This window comes from Podarcis gaigeae (genome assembly GCF_964106915.1).
Source record: "Podarcis gaigeae genome assembly, chromosome: Z".
In the NCBI taxonomy this organism is placed as follows: Eukaryota; Metazoa; Chordata; class Lepidosauria; order Squamata; family Lacertidae; genus Podarcis; species Podarcis gaigeae.
The window spans coordinates 48,406,833-48,422,844 of record NC_139691.1 but is presented as its reverse complement, the minus strand read 5'-3'; the positions used below and the strand labels follow the sequence as shown (position 1 = coordinate 48,422,844).

Below are 16,012 nucleotides of genomic sequence, written 5' to 3'. Positions count from 1 at the left end.
ACCTCTGGATACCTGAAGGGCAATCAGGAGGGCTCTCGCCTTAGGGCCTTTTCTGGGATTCTAGAATTCATTTGTTTGAGCTGTTGTGGGAAGCACAATGTTTAACGGGGATCTGATCTGTCAGAGATTGACGTATGGCTTCTCCGTGTTCTGGTCTTCTGGTGCTCGTGCCCACGCACGCTAATGATGTGTAAATATGCAAATCTGAGCTGAGCCTTACAGAATTAGCATCAGATTAGAGCACGAGAAAAGCTGTTTTCTCTTGAGTGGAATGGAAGCGATTAGGCGCCTGATCGTTAAGCGAGTTGCTGCTCCGGAGGTCTTAAAGCTGCGGCAGGAATCGCCGTTTGGAAGCTCATAACGGCTGCTTCTGGGTGTTCAAAATGCGTAGCTGGGGAATCCTATCCTTTGGCGGCCTGTGTGCGTGTGACGCTTTGAGTCTTGACAATGCCTTCTAGGGAGTAATGCAGACTCGGGGTATTACCGAGGCTGTTCCGCCCAACTTATTTCATTATTTGTTATTTACGGGTCCCTGACCCTAAGATCCAAAGGCGGGCTACAACAATTAAAAACACAATGTTGAAAACGGCTTAAAACAACTTTCAGAAACAATTGTGTGAGTCCTAAAAGTATACATCTCTGATATACACATCTTACAGTATGAATTTTACTTCGAATTAAAACGAACAAACAACACACACCCCACCCCACTCTCGCTTGTAACACACTTTTAGAGAGACCATGGAAGCTGCTTTGTGGAGAAGATTTCAACCAAAGATGGGTATGCATTGTGTTCAAAACATAGAATTGTAGATATGTAAGGGACCACAAGGAGGATCACATAGTCCAACTCCCTGCAGTGCAGGAACATTTTGCTCCAAGCAGAGCTCGAACCCATGACCTTGAGATTAAGAGTCTCCTGCTCTACTGACTGAGCTGTCCCTCACCCATCTGCTTCGGTTGGAATTGTGTGTGCATGGAATTTAATGAGTAAAAGGGGCCCTCTCCAAGCCCATGGTTTTCATCCCTCCAGCCCCCACTCCAGCCATATAAAAAACAAAAAACAAAACAAGGGTATCATATTAGCCTAGACTCTGTAAGAAAAAAACAGCACCCTGAAGTCCTTAGCTGGGTCCTTGGGTGGTATTGCTGCTGGATGTTGCCATGACAGGGTCTTCTCACTGGTGGCTCCTCAGTTCTGGAATACCCTCCATGGTGAGCTGTGTATGTTATTAACATTTCAGCATAATGGTTTTGTTTGTTTGTTTTGTAGAAATAGTCTGCTTCTGGCGTCTTTGAAATTTTGAGGATATTTGAGTGTTTTAAAACATTTTCAAAATCTTTGCATTGCTTTGATAGTTTTGTTGTTTGCTGCCCTGGGCCCCTTTGGATGGAAATACATGATAAAAGTTGAATAAATCAAATAACAAACACGGTATGTTTATTAAAAGTATTCATCACACAATATGTTGCACAGAGCGTGTGGTGGTTGGACATCTTACCTTTCATGCCAGATGAAGAGTGCTGTATAACTCAGAAGCCTGCCGCATTCCTTATGATAAATGGCAAGTAAGAAATCTAAAGAATAAAAATAAATCCACATCCATTCAAGGAGGAGGAAGAGGAGGACAAGCAGCCTGTCACATTTCCAGCAACTCACCATACTGTCCTTGCTTAGCCAGACCCTCTTTGGGTAATGGAGTCTAGTTGGGGAGAAAAGTGTTGCATGGGAGCCCCGACCCCACTTTCTATGGGATTGCAGTAGATCCGGGCTTAACCACACAGATTCACGGCTGTTGTGTAGAATGACAAGGGATGCCCTGGTTGAAGCAGAATCCTCAAGTCACAGAAGGCATCAGAACAGATTCACATACTGAACTAGAAAGTTAAAGGGAGCAACAGCTACAACAAAATTCTCAAAAGGCAGATCATAGGTGAAGAGCATCTAAGGATGTCAGGGGCCGGCAGACAAGCAAGCTATTAAATGCTTTCTTCACATAGCTGTCAACTTTCAGATTTGAAAATAAGGGATCAGCAGCCTCACCTGTCCCGGGGACAGTCTACGGGATATCTAACAATGCGGGATAGCAGCGGGAAACAGCGCTGGAATAAGGGAATTTCCCGCAAAAAAAGGGAAGGTTGACAGCTATGTTTCTTCATCAGTCAAAACAAGTAGACTGCAGGCATCCTTGTTGTGGTTAATGACATGCTGTTCCAGTCTGGAGCAGAAGTTGGATTCAGTTCACACTTGCTTTTTGGGAATAGTTCCTAAACTGTTTTAATTTATGTGTGGTTTTTATTTTAGTGTAATATTGTTGCAAACCACTTTGATTTTTGTTATAAAATTGAAGTATTCAAATATTTTTATAAATATATACAGCAAGGCAAACCTGCCTAATTTGCTCTTTCCATGCAAACTTAAACACATATATTGGAATTTTCACTTTTCCTAATGTTTGCAATGTGGTTCTCCATCCTGGTTAATGTTTCTAAAACTGCAAATGCTAGGTTAAAGTGTGCATAAAAATGAAAACAGCATCTATATTGAGGAGACAGCTTTGCAAAACTGTCTGCATGGAGCAAAATTGCATACAAAAATTATGGGTCAGGAGGAATTATCACTAAAATGCAGATTAAATTTCATAAGGGTTGGTTTTGAAAACGGAGCTGTAAGTTGATGTGGAAATGCAGAGAACTGAACTTAAGACAGATTCGTTCACTCTTTGGCCAGTCCTTCTTGTAAGCTCTCATTTGACTAAGAACTTTATCCCTCCTTGTTCATAGGAAGCTTAATCTCCCTTGGCTTCATTTCACTTCTCAAAAGCCACCTCATTCATCTCAGTCCCCTCTGCCATTTCTCTCTGCAAGGCAGTCCGCGTTCTTTATCCTATGCTGGGACATGCACCTCCTGCTTCTTCTTTTGATCTTCACCAGTTCATTGAGGCCTGGCTTGGGCCCCTCGACTTGCCCCTCCTTGTGCAATTGCTCCCCTGGTGCCACCATTTACTGCAACAGCGCTGGACTCCGCAGCCTCCCTAGGGAAATTGCTGCTTCCACCATCTCGCTGAACCTGTCCAATAACTTTCTGCGCTTGCTGACCACCGATGCCTTCAGCAACCTCACCTACCTGAACAGCCTCTGGCTGGATCGCAACAACCTCACTTTTCTGTACCCGGGAGCTTTTAAGTCACTCTGCAACCTGCGGGTCTTATATCTCAGCAGGAACCCCAGGCTGACCTACCTCCATGCCAACACCTTCCAAGGCCTTCATAACCTCATCAGTTTGGATTTATCCCACTGCAACCTCTTTGAAATCCACCCTTTTGTTTTCTCCCACCTCCCCTCTTTGGAAGCCCTCGACCTAACCTCCAACAACATGCGTTACATCCCACAAGCTTTCCGGAGCCTGACGAGCCTCACACAGCTGTCAATGGAGAGGAACCACATTGAAGCCATCGGTAGAGACTCCCTGAAGGACATGGGAGCCCTGAGAGAGCTGAACCTCCGAAAGAATCGCATCTGGACCATCCAGAAGGACGCCTTCCTCCAACTGGACAGGCTTGGCACGTTAAATTTAGGACACAACCGTCTCTCCAATTTGCCTAATCAGCTCTTCAGTGGATTGACGCAGCTCAAGAGCATCCACCTAGAGGCCAATCGGCTCACCAGGATCAGCTGCCCTTTCGACAGTCTCCAGAACTTGAAGAGGCTCTATCTCAACAACAACCGGATTGTGTCCATTGCAGGTAAGAATGGACAGGTCTTGTCCATTTCAGTTCCTCTTAGTTTATCATGCCTCCCCCCCATCTTAAATTCTAAAAGCTCCCACATTTCTGTAGGAATTTGTGGCTTTAAAAGCAACAACAACAGCCTTGCGAAAATTCATCAGCATTTCCATGATAATTGTACAATTGTACCTAATAAACACATTTTTGTATACATTAAGCTAAGAAACAATGGAGTAATATACATATGGCTAATGTACTGTCAGCACAAGTGATTTTTACTAATGTGAATTTTGCACACAAAATTTTCATCAATATTTATTAATTTATTATTTGATCTGCTGAATCTCTATTGACAGAGCATTCTGCAGGACTGTGCTGATAACACTAAAGTCTCTATTTCTTGCTGTTATCAAGTGAGCCTCACCAACTCAAAGAATGATCAATGACACTCCAGTGTTGATCTCACTGATCAAGCAAGGAGATAAGGGTTTAGGTGGTCCCTGAGCTGGCCTAGTCTAACTTGTTCTGGGCTTTGTAAATTCATGCAAAGACCTTGAACCTTGTGTATATACAGTGGTACCTCCAGTTACGAACTTAATTTATTCCGGAGGTCCGTTCTTAGGCCAAAACTGTTCATAACCTGAGGTGCGCTTTTGCTAATGGTGCCTCCTGTTACTGCTGTGCTGCTGGTACAAAACTTCCATTTGCATCCCGGGGCAAAGTTCACAACAAGGTGCATCTACTTCCGGGTTAGCAGAGCTTGTAACCTCCTAGCGTTTTCAAGGAGGACGGTATGTAACACGAGATTCCACTGTATACAATATGATAACAGCTTATGTGTGGGTTAAGTTCCAAGGCTTATGTGTACACTCAAAAATGTGTATGCTCAAACTGCCCCCTTGGAATTGCTGCTGCACAAGCATTGCCAGCCTTCTGGAGCCAGCATGCTAAGTGGGCCTTGCCCCCCAAGTGAGGCAGAGAGCTTAAAAGCTCTTTCCACACCTGGAAAATGCAGTGCAAAAAATTCTTCCAAGTTCTCCATCTTGCTTGCAGTGTTTCAACCAGACAACCTTCAACTGCACACGGTTGGAATCATGCCAGTTAAATGCATGTAAGTTCTGATTGTACTTTGAATATACATATTTATGCACATTTCTGCCTAATCTGTGCTTTGGTTGTCTGTAGAACCACATCACAAAGTTCTGAGAAGGGCAGGTGTCAAAGGACCAGCTGCATTTCAGTCTGCCTATTGGTTTGAGAAGCGTGAATTTGACTGCTTGCCATCGAATGCAAATGAAATCCAGTTTCTCTCCCCTCCCTGACTGCAGGCCCTGCTTTCGCACACTTGAAGGAACTGGACTTCCTCCACTTGAACAGGAACAACCTGAGCTACCTCTCCAACCACCTCCTGGTAGAGCTCCCCAAGCTGAGATACGTCCTCCTGTCACACAACCCTTGGCAGTGTGACTGCGGAATGTTGTGGTTCGCCACTTGGATCCTCAGCTACCAAGGGGTCATTGAGGGCTTGCACTGTGCCTTTCCCACCATTCACAACACATCTCAGCTTGGCCAGCATGCTCAGGGGGCCTCACCCAGCTGCCCGCCACAGTCTGGGGTCATGAAGGAAGAAGGCTGCGATGGGCCCTACCCAAGTGGGGCTTCTCACCTGGTTGTTGCTGCTGCTGCTGCTGAGAAATCGTTTTGCCTCCTCCTTGCCTGTTGGGCCTCATACTCAGCTGTGTTCTCGTTACCTAAGCAACTAGGTATCCACAATCTCCTTGTCAAGGCTTTGTAACCCACCTTCATTTCAAGCTGCCTGCTATAAAGGGACAGATCATTTCTCTAATCCCTTTTTTGGAGGGCGGTTTGCTCCCTGTCCATTAATAAACTGTGCTTACAGTTTAGCCCCCGCCAAGCTATCAATTAGCAAAAGTGTGATTAATGCTGCAGGCAGTGGCATAGTGTGGGGGAGGCACAGGGACAGCTGCCCAGTGTGCAAAATCATTAGGGGTGCAAAATTTCAACACCCGGTGCTGCCTCAATACAGCTGTGTGCTTCTGTCACTCCATGCAAACCAGGAAGTGACCTCTTCTTTTCAGATCTCTGTGGCTGTAATCTCCTGGGTGATGTGGGTGCTGTTGGGCAGCTGAACGTGCATGTGTACTTGGTCTGTTTCCCTCCTCTCCCCACCACTCCTTGTGGCCCTGGGCACTGGCCACCTACGCCACTGGCTGCAGACATGCTTGTGAGATGTTAATTTCATGGTGGTTTGGCTGGGCAAGGGCATATGGATGCTTAAGAAAGCCAAAAGTTCAGTAGGTCAGGTTAGCTGCCAGGGCTCTGGGCTTTTAATCTGGAATGCTGCTGCCTGTTCCAAGACAACTGCGAAAGGATGCTTTGGTGTGGGATCTGTGGGCTGCAGCTCAGCTTCCCCATACAGGTCTTATGCAGAGAAGGAGCCTTCCAGGGGCTTCCTATCTGAGCTTTCTGTCTGATGATGTCAGGATTAAAGTTGAGTCTTTGTGTGCACAGTATAGGAACCATGGGTTGTAAAGTTGGCTTGTTTCAACAGACAGTAGTTAAGATTAACCAGTTTAGGGTTTGAACATGGGTCACTGTCTTTTCTTTGAATCATTGTAACAGCCTGCAGGCATAATTTCAGTGTTTCTGTTTTGGTAAAGTTCTACTGGGTTCTTATTGCATTTTGATACTCTGCTTTGCTTTCTTTTGTTTTGTTTTTGCTTGTGGTATCATGATTGCAATCTGTCAAACTGTTTAAAGATGTTATGTTAAGTGGATATTTAAGTTATTAAAATAATGATGAAGATTATAAACAAACAAACCCTATGTTGCCTTATGCCGAGTCAAATCTAGCCCAGCAGTGTCTGCATTGACTGGCAGCAGCTCTCCAGGCTTCCCTGTCCTACCTGGAGATGCCAGGGGTTGAAGGACCATCCGCTGAGCTTATGGCCGCTCCCCACTAATGGCCAAAATTATGGGAACGTTTAGGAAAAGTTGTATTTCTGAGGCTTGGTGGCTTAAACAGTCTTTTTGGAATAAGATTATAATGAAGAATATAATGCAACAATCTGGGATAAATTATCTTTATTCTATAAAAAACTACTGTATAGCCAAATAAAATAAACACAAAAAAACACGATAAAGGGTATTTCATAACTTCTCACCATTTCTGTTTTAATACTTTGTATGGAAACCTTTAGGGACGCAGGTGGCGCTGTGGGTTAAAGCCTCAGCGCCTAGGACTTGCCGATCGAAAGGTCGGCGGTTCGAATCCCTGCGGCGGGGTGCGCTCCCGCTGCTCGGTCCCAGCGCCTGCCAACCTAGCAGTTCGAAAGCACCTCCGGGTGCAAGTAGATAAATAGGGACCGCTTACCAGCGGGAAGGTAAACGGCGTTTCCGTGTGCGGCTCTGGCTCGCCAGAGCAGCGATGTCACGCTGGCCACGTGACCCGGAAGTGTCTCCGGACAGCACTGGCCCCTGGCCTCTTAAGTGAGATGGGCGCACAACCCCAGAGTCTGTCAAGACAGGCCCGTACGGGCAGGGGTACCTTTACCTTTACCTTTATGGAAACCTTTGGCCACAATCACAGCCCTACATCGGCATCCCATGGAGTGAACCAAGGAGTTTAGGCCACCAGGTATTATAATGTGAAACCAAGATTGCATGATTGCTTCTAGCAATTGTGCTTTATTCCTTGATTGCCCCTGACTAAAATAGTTTCTTTCATCTGCTTCACAGATTTTCTATTGGATTTAGGTCAGGGCTATGACAGCATTTTCTAGGTGACTAGTCAACTCTTTACACTCCATTTGCCACTGGTTACTTTTGAGTTAAGGAAATCTAAACCACAGAGCCTAGGACCTGCCGATCAGAAGGTCAGCGGTTTGAATCCCCGCGATGGGGTGAGTTCCCGTTGCTCGGTCCCTGCTCCTGCCACCCTAGCAGTTTGAAAGCATGCCAAAGTGCAAGTAGATAAATAGGTACCTTTCTGGCGAGAAGGCGAACAGTGTTTCCGTGCGCTGCTCTGTTTGCCAGAAGCGGCTTAGTCATGCTGGCCACATGACCCAGAAGCTTTACGCCGGCTCCATTGGCAATAAAGCAAGATGAGCACTGCAATTCCAGAGTTGGCCACAACTGGACCTAATGATCAGGGGTCCCTTTACCTTTACTTCTTGCCACACAAGGCAGTTGTGCTTTCTTTTTCTGGTTATTTGGCTATACCTTTTGATACAATAAAGATGATTCAGCAAAATTTGTTGCATTATATTCCACATTAAATCATCTTTCTATTGCTATATGTTTTTATGGCATCAGTTTCTGGTATTATTCTAAAACAAGATTTAAGTTATGAGCCACCAAACCTTAGAAATACAACTTTCCCTTAAAGTTACCACAATTCTGACCACTAGAGTATGTTCTTTGCCCCAAATTACAGTACAGGAAGCCATCTCCCCAAGTCCTTTCAGATATTATTCAGTCCATCCTTTCTTCTTGCAGAATGTTCTGGTCCTGATGCCTTCACACACTCCACAAACTCCCTAACTTGCAACATCTTGGAAGCAGGTGGGTTTGGTCAGGGATGGAGAACCTGAGGTCCTGAAGATGTTGCTGGGACTACAACTCCCACCATTCCCTGAACATTGGCAAGGCTGGCTGGGGCAAAGGGAGTTGTAGTCTGGTAACATATGTAGGGCTACCAGTCTCCCATCCTTGGGGAAAGGGGAAGGAAAACCTAAGAACAGGCAGGGCAAACGTAACAGTGACCTCTTCTAGGTTCTGAGTTTGTCAATAGATGCCCCCAAAAGGTTTTCATTTTGTTTCATCTAATAAGGACTAGAATCTTGGATAACCCTCCAAAGTGCAAAATGTCCTTTCATTGCAGAGAATAACTTCACTTTTTGGCATACTAGGAGCCTTCCTAAGATTTCCAGCAAGTTTGCAAGATATGGATACATATTATTTACAAGGTATGTTTTGAAAGATGCATGCTTCTCCAGCTAGTAGTAAAGAAATGCAACCGTACAGAATGATCTATGATAGGCATGCCAGAGGGATGTAGAAGAAATGTACAAAGCAGCACCATTTGGGCTTCATTGCAACCAGTGACACAGGGCCAAACTACACATTACACCAAGTGATACATTATTGAGCTTCTGAATTCCGCACCCAAAATACAGCCATGAGGAGAGCTGCCAGTTTGTTTGCAACACGAGCACTGGGGTCATTTTTAAAAACCCCTTCCTCCGGGATATTTCACAATCAAAATCCCAAACTGTTTGGGCTGGGAAGAGCGAACATAGCTACCTGCATTGCAAGTTTTCCGTCCCCAGAATCTCTTACATAGAATGTTGCTCAGTCCTCTGTGCATTCCTGGGTGAGTTGGTTCAGCAAGCTGTTCCTACAGGAATGGTGAACACCTCCAATGAAGGAGCCCACATCCTAATTTAGGGTGATGCAGGAAAGGGTTATTACATGCATCAAGCTGAATTTCACTGGGCATTCAATGAATCTGAATTTAGGGCAGAAAAAAGGCAGTAGCTCCTTCACATAGTGTTACAGAGTTAAATTATGGAATTTACTCCCCTGGGAAGCAATGATGGCCCTCAACTTAGGCAGAGGGCTGTAAAATGGGATTGGGCAAATTCATGGAGGAGGAAGCTGCAAACAGCTACCGGTCATGATGGCTATTCTCTGCCTCCATGGTCAGAGGCAGTCATGCTTCTGAATACCAGCTGCTGGGAAAGGCAGCAGGGGGAGAGCTGCTCTTGTGCTTGGATCCTGGCTGTGGGCTTCCCACCGATCTCTGGTTGGCCACTGTGAGAACAGGATGCTGGACTGGCTGGGCCACTGGCCTACATCCAGCTGCAGGGTCTTCTGACATCCTTATACTGGGCTTGAACCAGGAGGTGCGAGAAACTGGCACGCTGACAGAAATCAGATTTGGTCTGTATTTTAAACAACTTTATTTCAACTTTAAACAACTTTTGCTTTGTCTCCATATTACATCATTTTGAATAGCTCAGGATAACAATATGACCTGAAGGGTAGCTAACAGCTCGCCAAAGCCAGAGTACACTTGCTCCTATGGATAGAATGCCTTCTCATTGCTGATAACATTTCCCTTTTTTATTTATATAAAAAAATAGTTTCTGAAATCTCAGCACATTCCGCAATTACTGGTCCCTGCTGTTTGTGGAATTGGCCTGGTCCCATCTGCCATGCTTTTCTACACACACACACACACACACACACACGAAAAAGAGGTGCCAGAACTCATCATGAGCACCTCCCTTGCTCTCTTATAATGGCAATGGTGCCCACCTGAGAGGGGCCAGAACTGAGTTCCAGTGAGTTCCGGCTGGGGGGGGGGGAGCCCTGTATATATATAGATAGATAGATGGATAGGTGTGTGTGTGTGTGCGTGTGCGTGCGCATATTTAAAAACTTATGATGTTTCACATACATATTCTGGGGTTGTACAACAAAGATCTCTAGCAAAATACAAACTGAACCAAGATAATATTACACACACAAAAAAGGCATTCATTTGGTTCTTTTGGTTTACTGAAGCAGTTGGCAATGCAGTAGCCTTTGAAGGTGGTGCTTCTCAAAACAAAAGAATTTGTTTTATATATAAAGAGAAAACTTAGCCAAAAAAAGGGGGGAGAGAACCCTGCTATGCTTGTGCCTGCGAAGGAATAAAAAGCATTGTTAGGCTGTACAGGAGAAAAATAAAGATAAGAGCAGCACCATGTTTTGAGAATACTGCTGGAAGACACGTCTTTGGAAGTACCATTTCCCCCCTGCCCCTTCCTGTCTCCTCCCTTGAGACCAGCTGTGTGCAGATTTCCATCCCACAGGACCCCTGGGAAAAGAACTGGGTGAGGTTAATTGGGCTTTTGTTTTCAAAAAACAAGTTTTTATCTTTACAGAGAGCATGTTTGAGGAAGTGTAGGCCATGCTAGCTGAAATTTTAGAAACCACTGGCATTTCACATTAAGATTTCCACTGTGAAAGTGATAGGGAATAAGCACCTGGCATTGCTCCTCCCTGTGACTGTCACTGCAATCCTAACCATACCCACCCAAATGTATTATTTACTTCAACGGGGCTTACCTCCTCGTAAGTGGGGTTAGGGTTGCGGCCCAAATCATGCAGGACAAATTAAACCTACCAGCCTATAGTTGCTGAGAAAATGCTGCAGAATTACAGAATGTGTACAACCTCACCCAGTTCTATAATTTACAACTAGCTGCAAAATGCAGCCTTTTATTAGCCAAGATGTAGAATCCTTTCTTTCATTCTTTTTGGGCCTGGGGTAACACACAGTTCTGGTTACTGACTTTGCCTCAATGAAACTTCAGCAAAAATTCAATGGAAACTCAATGATGTCACACATTCTAAGACCACCTGAAATAAAATAAGAACTAGACTCCCCCCCCCCTTTGTTAAGACAGAAGAGTGAGATGCATCACTATTAAGGACTGATGCCAGCCAGCTCTGACAGCCCACTAAAGAACGGAGCATCTAAGCATGGAAACCTCAGCTGCCAGCCCAGCAGTTTGCTCCACAAAAATATCCAAATGCTTTCTTGCAGGCACTTGAGAAAACAAACCTTTCTTAAAAAAAAAACTCTGGGGGAAGAGAGCTCTTGTGGCTGGTTAACGCTCCCCCCATCTCTTTCTCTGAGAATTCTCATCACATTCCTGCCTTTTGCAGGACAAAATGGAGAGTTCCCCTTTAAAAACAAAACAAAACAAAACAAAAACCACACCAAAAGTTCTTTTGTTGCTGCTGCTGCTGCTGCTGCTGCTGCTGCTGCTGTAGAAGCTGGCAGCCGTTCCCTCTGGAATCAGCTGCTCTTGCAAGACACAAACGGGTGGGGGTGGGGGTGGATTGGTCTGGGTGCTTTGGTTTTGGTGCTTGGACTCTTAAACTCTCTTCATTCCTCGGCCCATCAAGCAGGCAAACACTGTCATTACCATCTTGGGTTTCACCTCCACCAGGTCCTCGGGGAGAGCATACACACGGGCCCCGATTCTCCTAGCCATTGACACGGCATACCTAGGAGCAAATGAAGGGATGTCAGGTGTCTTGAACCCTTTTGCCACTTGACCACAATGGAGGAGGAGGAGGAGGAGGAGGAGGAGGAGGAAGAGATCTACACCCAATCATGTGGGGTCTGCAGTGCCGGATTTACGTATAAGCTAAACAAGCTATAGCTTAGGGCCCCACTCTCTTGGGGCCACCCAAAAAAATTAAACAAAAAAAACCCCTGGATGTACATTTCCAAAATATAAGATAAAAAATGAATAAAATAAAACCTACATACAGCAACAGTGTTTTGTGTTGTGTAGGCTCCTATTTGTTATGTGCAAATGGCTTTAGATACCTATTAGGTCCATCAATTACCATATAGCATATATTCAACACAAAAAACAGTGACAATTTGTTGTTGACAAAGGACAGCTGGACATATAAGAGGCTCCATTACCTTCAGTAGCTTAGGGCCTCATCAAACCTAAATCATCAAACCTAAATCTGGCCCTGGGGGTCTGAGACTGTCAAAGAATAGTTTTCCCCATTTTACCAACTATGGGCAGATCCACAACATACATGAAAGCACATCCAGCACACATTTAAAGCACATGATTTCACCCTCCTAGGAATCCTTGGAATTGTAGTTTCCCCTTCACAGAGCTACAATTCCCAGGAACCACAACAAATTACAGAAGCAGACCCCTTCGGGATCAGGCCAGAGGCCCTTCTAGTTGTGCGTCCTGTTCTTACAGTGGCTAACCAGGTACCCCGTTGGAAGAACACAAACAAGACCCGATCGCAAGAGCCCCTTCCCCTCCTGCTGCTTCCAGCAACTGCCATTCAGAAGCACTGCTGCCCCCAAGTGGGAGACTGAGCACCACGGCTAGTAGCCACGGACAGCTCCAAATTTCTCTGTGAATTTGCCAAATCCCCTTTTTAAAGCCACCTAGTTTGCGACCCTCACTGCCTCCTGTGGGAGTGAGTTCCGCAGTTCAACTAGGATTCTTTGCAGGGAGTCATGTGCTTTAAATGTGGAATCCTGAAAGCAAAAATTCTGGGGTCAGCATATGTTTTTGGACTATGAGGTCTGCACACTAGACCTGGAGCCAGAGTTTCAAATGAGAATACATTTGGTAGAATGCTAAAAAAAATAGGACACTGAAGAAGAAGGAAAGAGGCTTACTTGGCATTACTGTGTTTATCTTCCTCTGACAGATCTCCTGTCTTCACAAGATCATAATTTATACAGCCAGGTTGAATGGCATCAATTAAGTCCACAACGGCTAAGCTGCTGCTAATACTCTTGTCCTAGATGAGAGAAGGGGGGCAGTATGTTAACGTAATTTAAAATTTGAGGAAGCGGGTGACAGACAATTCATACATAGAACACACACAGTTGAATTGTATAATAATAATAATAATAATAATAATAATAATAATAATAATAATAAATTATTTATACCCCACCCATCTGGCTGGGTTTCCCCAGCCAAACTGGGCGGCTTCCAACAAAATATTAAAATACAATAATCTGTTAAACATTAAAAGCTTCCCTAAACAGGGCTGCCTTCAGATGTCTTCTAAAAATCTGGTAGTTGTTTTTCTCTTTGACATCTGGTGGGAGGGCATTCCACAGGGCGGGTGCCACTACTGAGAAGGCCCTCTGCCTGGTTTCCTGTAACTTTGCTTCTTGCAGGGAGGGAACCGCCAGAAGGCCCTCGGCGCTGGACCTCAGTGTCCGGGCAGAACAATGGGGGTGGAGACACTCCTTCAGGTATACTGGACCGAGGCCATTTAGGGCTTTAAAGGTCAGCACGAACACTTTGAATTGTGCTCGGAAACGTACAGGGAGCCAGTGTAGGTCTTTCAAGACTGATGTTATGTGGTCTTGGTGGCCGCTCCCAGTCACCAGTCTAGCTGCCGCATTTTGGATTAGTTGTAGTTTCCAGGTCACCTTCAAAGGTAGCTCCACATAGAGCGCACTGGAGTAGTCCAAGCGAGAGATAACCAGAGCATGCACCACTCTGGCGAGACACTCTGTGGGCAGGTAGGGTCTCATCCCGCGTACCAGATGGAGCTGGTAAACAGCTGCCAGGACACAGAATTGACCTGTGCCTCCATGGACAGCTGTGAGTCCAGAATGACTCCGAGGCTGTGCCCCTGGTCCTTCAGGGGCACAGTTACCCCATTCAGGACCAGGGAGTCCTCCACACAAGGGAAAAACCAATGCAATGGAACAAACAGCAGCTCTTACACTTGGGAATAATCAATATTTCTTTCTTGAGATCTACAAAAATCTCTTGTGGGTGTTTAATCATCTCTAAGAATCTGCCATACAACCTGATATTCAGTGGTTTTTCTAGAAAAAGAGGTACCAGAACTCCCCATGAATATCTCCCTTGTTCTCTTAGAATGGCAATGGCACCCACCAGAAAGGAACCGGAGCTGAGATTTGGTGAGTTCTGGCTGAAAGGAAGCCCTGCTGATATTCAGTATCTACAGGCTGCATCCAGCTAAGTCCAGCTACTCACTCAAGTGCAGTTCCAGTGAAATTAAACCATCTCGGTTAGCCACGCCCATTAATTTCAATCAGTTTACCCTGAGTTAGGATCAGCACTAGTGCAGCTCTGTAGCATTGAGAACCGTGCAGAACTATGAACCAGTGAACCAGACTACAGATGGTGGCCACTCAATTGGTGGACTGCACCTCCATAAATAAATAAAGAGCAGTAGCTTGTCACAGAGGATAGTTTGAGTGTAGCCTCCTTATCTACAAGCAGGGAGATGTTTAAATGGAGGAACAAGAACTCACGGCAGCAGCTCACACCCAGATACTAATGACAGCCTGAAGTCTCACAGACATCAGTTAGAACAAGGCCTAAGTTATTTGTGGATGATGGAAGATTTAGAAGAAGCTAGCAAACTGCTCACTGTCAGAGAGGTGTCTGCATGGGGAAAATTATTCCACAAGAGAAGCTTCCTGTTTTTCCCTGTCAGGATGGCCTCAGGCCCAGAATGTGGCTACAGACACACCCACCTAAAAATACCAGGCTGCACCATTTCAGGAATATTTATGCTAGAATAAAGGCAAGAAATCCAATACCCATTTTAAAAGAAAGAGAGAGGAATGCTTTGCACCTTAAAGCTCTGGATAGAGCTCGATTTCCCAGCTTCTGCCAAGGTCTTGTTTACCCAGCTTACGATAATGTCATCATTTGCCTTCTGACCATCTCCAAGATCCTCTAGGACGTTCAGAGTATATCTAGGAGCAGGAAAAGGGAGATATCATTGTTCATCACAAAAGACAGAGGAGAACTTCCAAATAAAATAACCTGCTTGGGGTTTAGCAGTGAAAAGGTGGCTAATGAGCAAGAAAAAACTTCTCAGAAGTCTTCCTAGGATAACTAGGGACAAGAGTTGCAGGCCTTGGGCTAAATCAGGAGGGGGGGGGTCCTCAATATGCTGTGGGGTTGTCAACTCTTGATTTGTCAATTTTTCCTAATTCAAGACATTTCCATAGTCATTCCCTTATAGCTGGGGCTTCAAATTATTTCCAGACCCTAATTTTCCACATGAATAAGCAAACAATTTTTTATTTCCCTTTTTCTTTAAAAAAAGGGGGGGGGGAAGAAAGAAGCTGCACCAGTGGACCTTCTTTGTTTTTCCGTGTGAGAGCAGAAGCTGGGTTAACAACAGCAAAAGCAACCACACCAGACACAAAAGGCCCCAAGCCTTTTCTGAAACGTTTGCCCACAGTGGAAGCCCTGTGGGCAGCCCACACCAAGGCCTTCGTCCTACAAGGAAGCATTTGCACACGTCAAAAACTAAAGCTCAATGATACCTTCTCATCAGCTGCCACACTACAGCCAGCGTGAGAGTTGGGTTGCAGTCATTGAGGTCTTGCCCGCCAATGCCAACCAGGGAGAACTTTGCCGGATGCTTCCCTAGGTCGACGGCATAATTGCAATTTTCCAGCTGCTCGTGGGGAAAGGGGGAAATTGTGGAGAGGGAGGGAGGGAGGGAGGGAGGGAGGGAGGGAGGGAGGGAGAGAGAGAGAGAGAGAGAGAGAGAGAGAGAGAGAGAGAAGGTTAGATTGTGTGATCTGCCTTATACTGACGCAATCCAGCTGGCCTACTATGGTGCAGTCCCACCTGCAGTTAAGTATCTCAGGCTAGGACCTGGGAGACCAGGGTTCTAATCCCCACTCAGCCATGAAGCTCTCA

At 45.4% G+C, this 16,012-nt stretch overlaps 2 protein-coding genes across 5 annotated transcripts in view; one reads left to right on the top strand and one right to left on the bottom strand.

Moving 5' to 3' along the window:
- Window positions 1-2,481: 2,481 nt before the first annotated feature.
- LOC310836579 (uncharacterized protein) lies at window positions 2,482-6,505 on the top strand. The gene is made up of 2 exons (XM_083721942.1): window positions 2,482-3,746; window positions 5,057-6,505. The coding sequence occupies exons 1-2, from the start codon at window positions 2,900-2,902 to the stop codon at window positions 5,521-5,523; spliced, it is 1,314 nt and encodes a 437-aa protein (XP_083578068.1). The 5' UTR covers window positions 2,482-2,899; the 3' UTR covers window positions 5,524-6,505.
- Window positions 6,506-9,688: 3,183 nt separating this feature from the next.
- The window catches only part of PLS3 (plastin 3), a 66,110-nt gene continuing 59,786 nt past the window's right edge, over window positions 9,689-16,012 (bottom strand). For all 4 annotated transcript variants that reach the window (XM_083721030.1, XM_083721032.1, XM_083721031.1 and 1 more), the window contains 4 exons: window positions 15,631-15,764; window positions 14,928-15,051; window positions 12,973-13,097; window positions 9,689-11,813 (listed from right to left, as the gene is read on the bottom strand). In XM_083721030.1, the coding sequence (XP_083577156.1) occupies window positions 11,681-11,813; window positions 12,973-13,097; window positions 14,928-15,051; window positions 15,631-15,764 (516 nt within the window). In that variant the 3' untranslated portion in view covers window positions 9,689-11,680. The remainder of the gene's footprint in view (window positions 11,814-12,972; window positions 13,098-14,927; window positions 15,052-15,630; window positions 15,765-16,012) is intronic.

What these genes read in the sequence shown, in the direction of transcription:
- LOC310836579 (XM_083721942.1), top strand. Translation starts at nt 2,900, where the DNA reads ATGCACCTCCTGCTTCTTCTTTTGATCTTCACCAGTTCATTGAGGCCT. An exon ending in CCGGATTGTGTCCATTGCAG is followed by an intron (nt 3,747 to 5,056) that starts GTAAGAATGGAC and finishes CCCTGACTGCAG; the next exon opens with GCCCTGCTTTCGCACACTTG.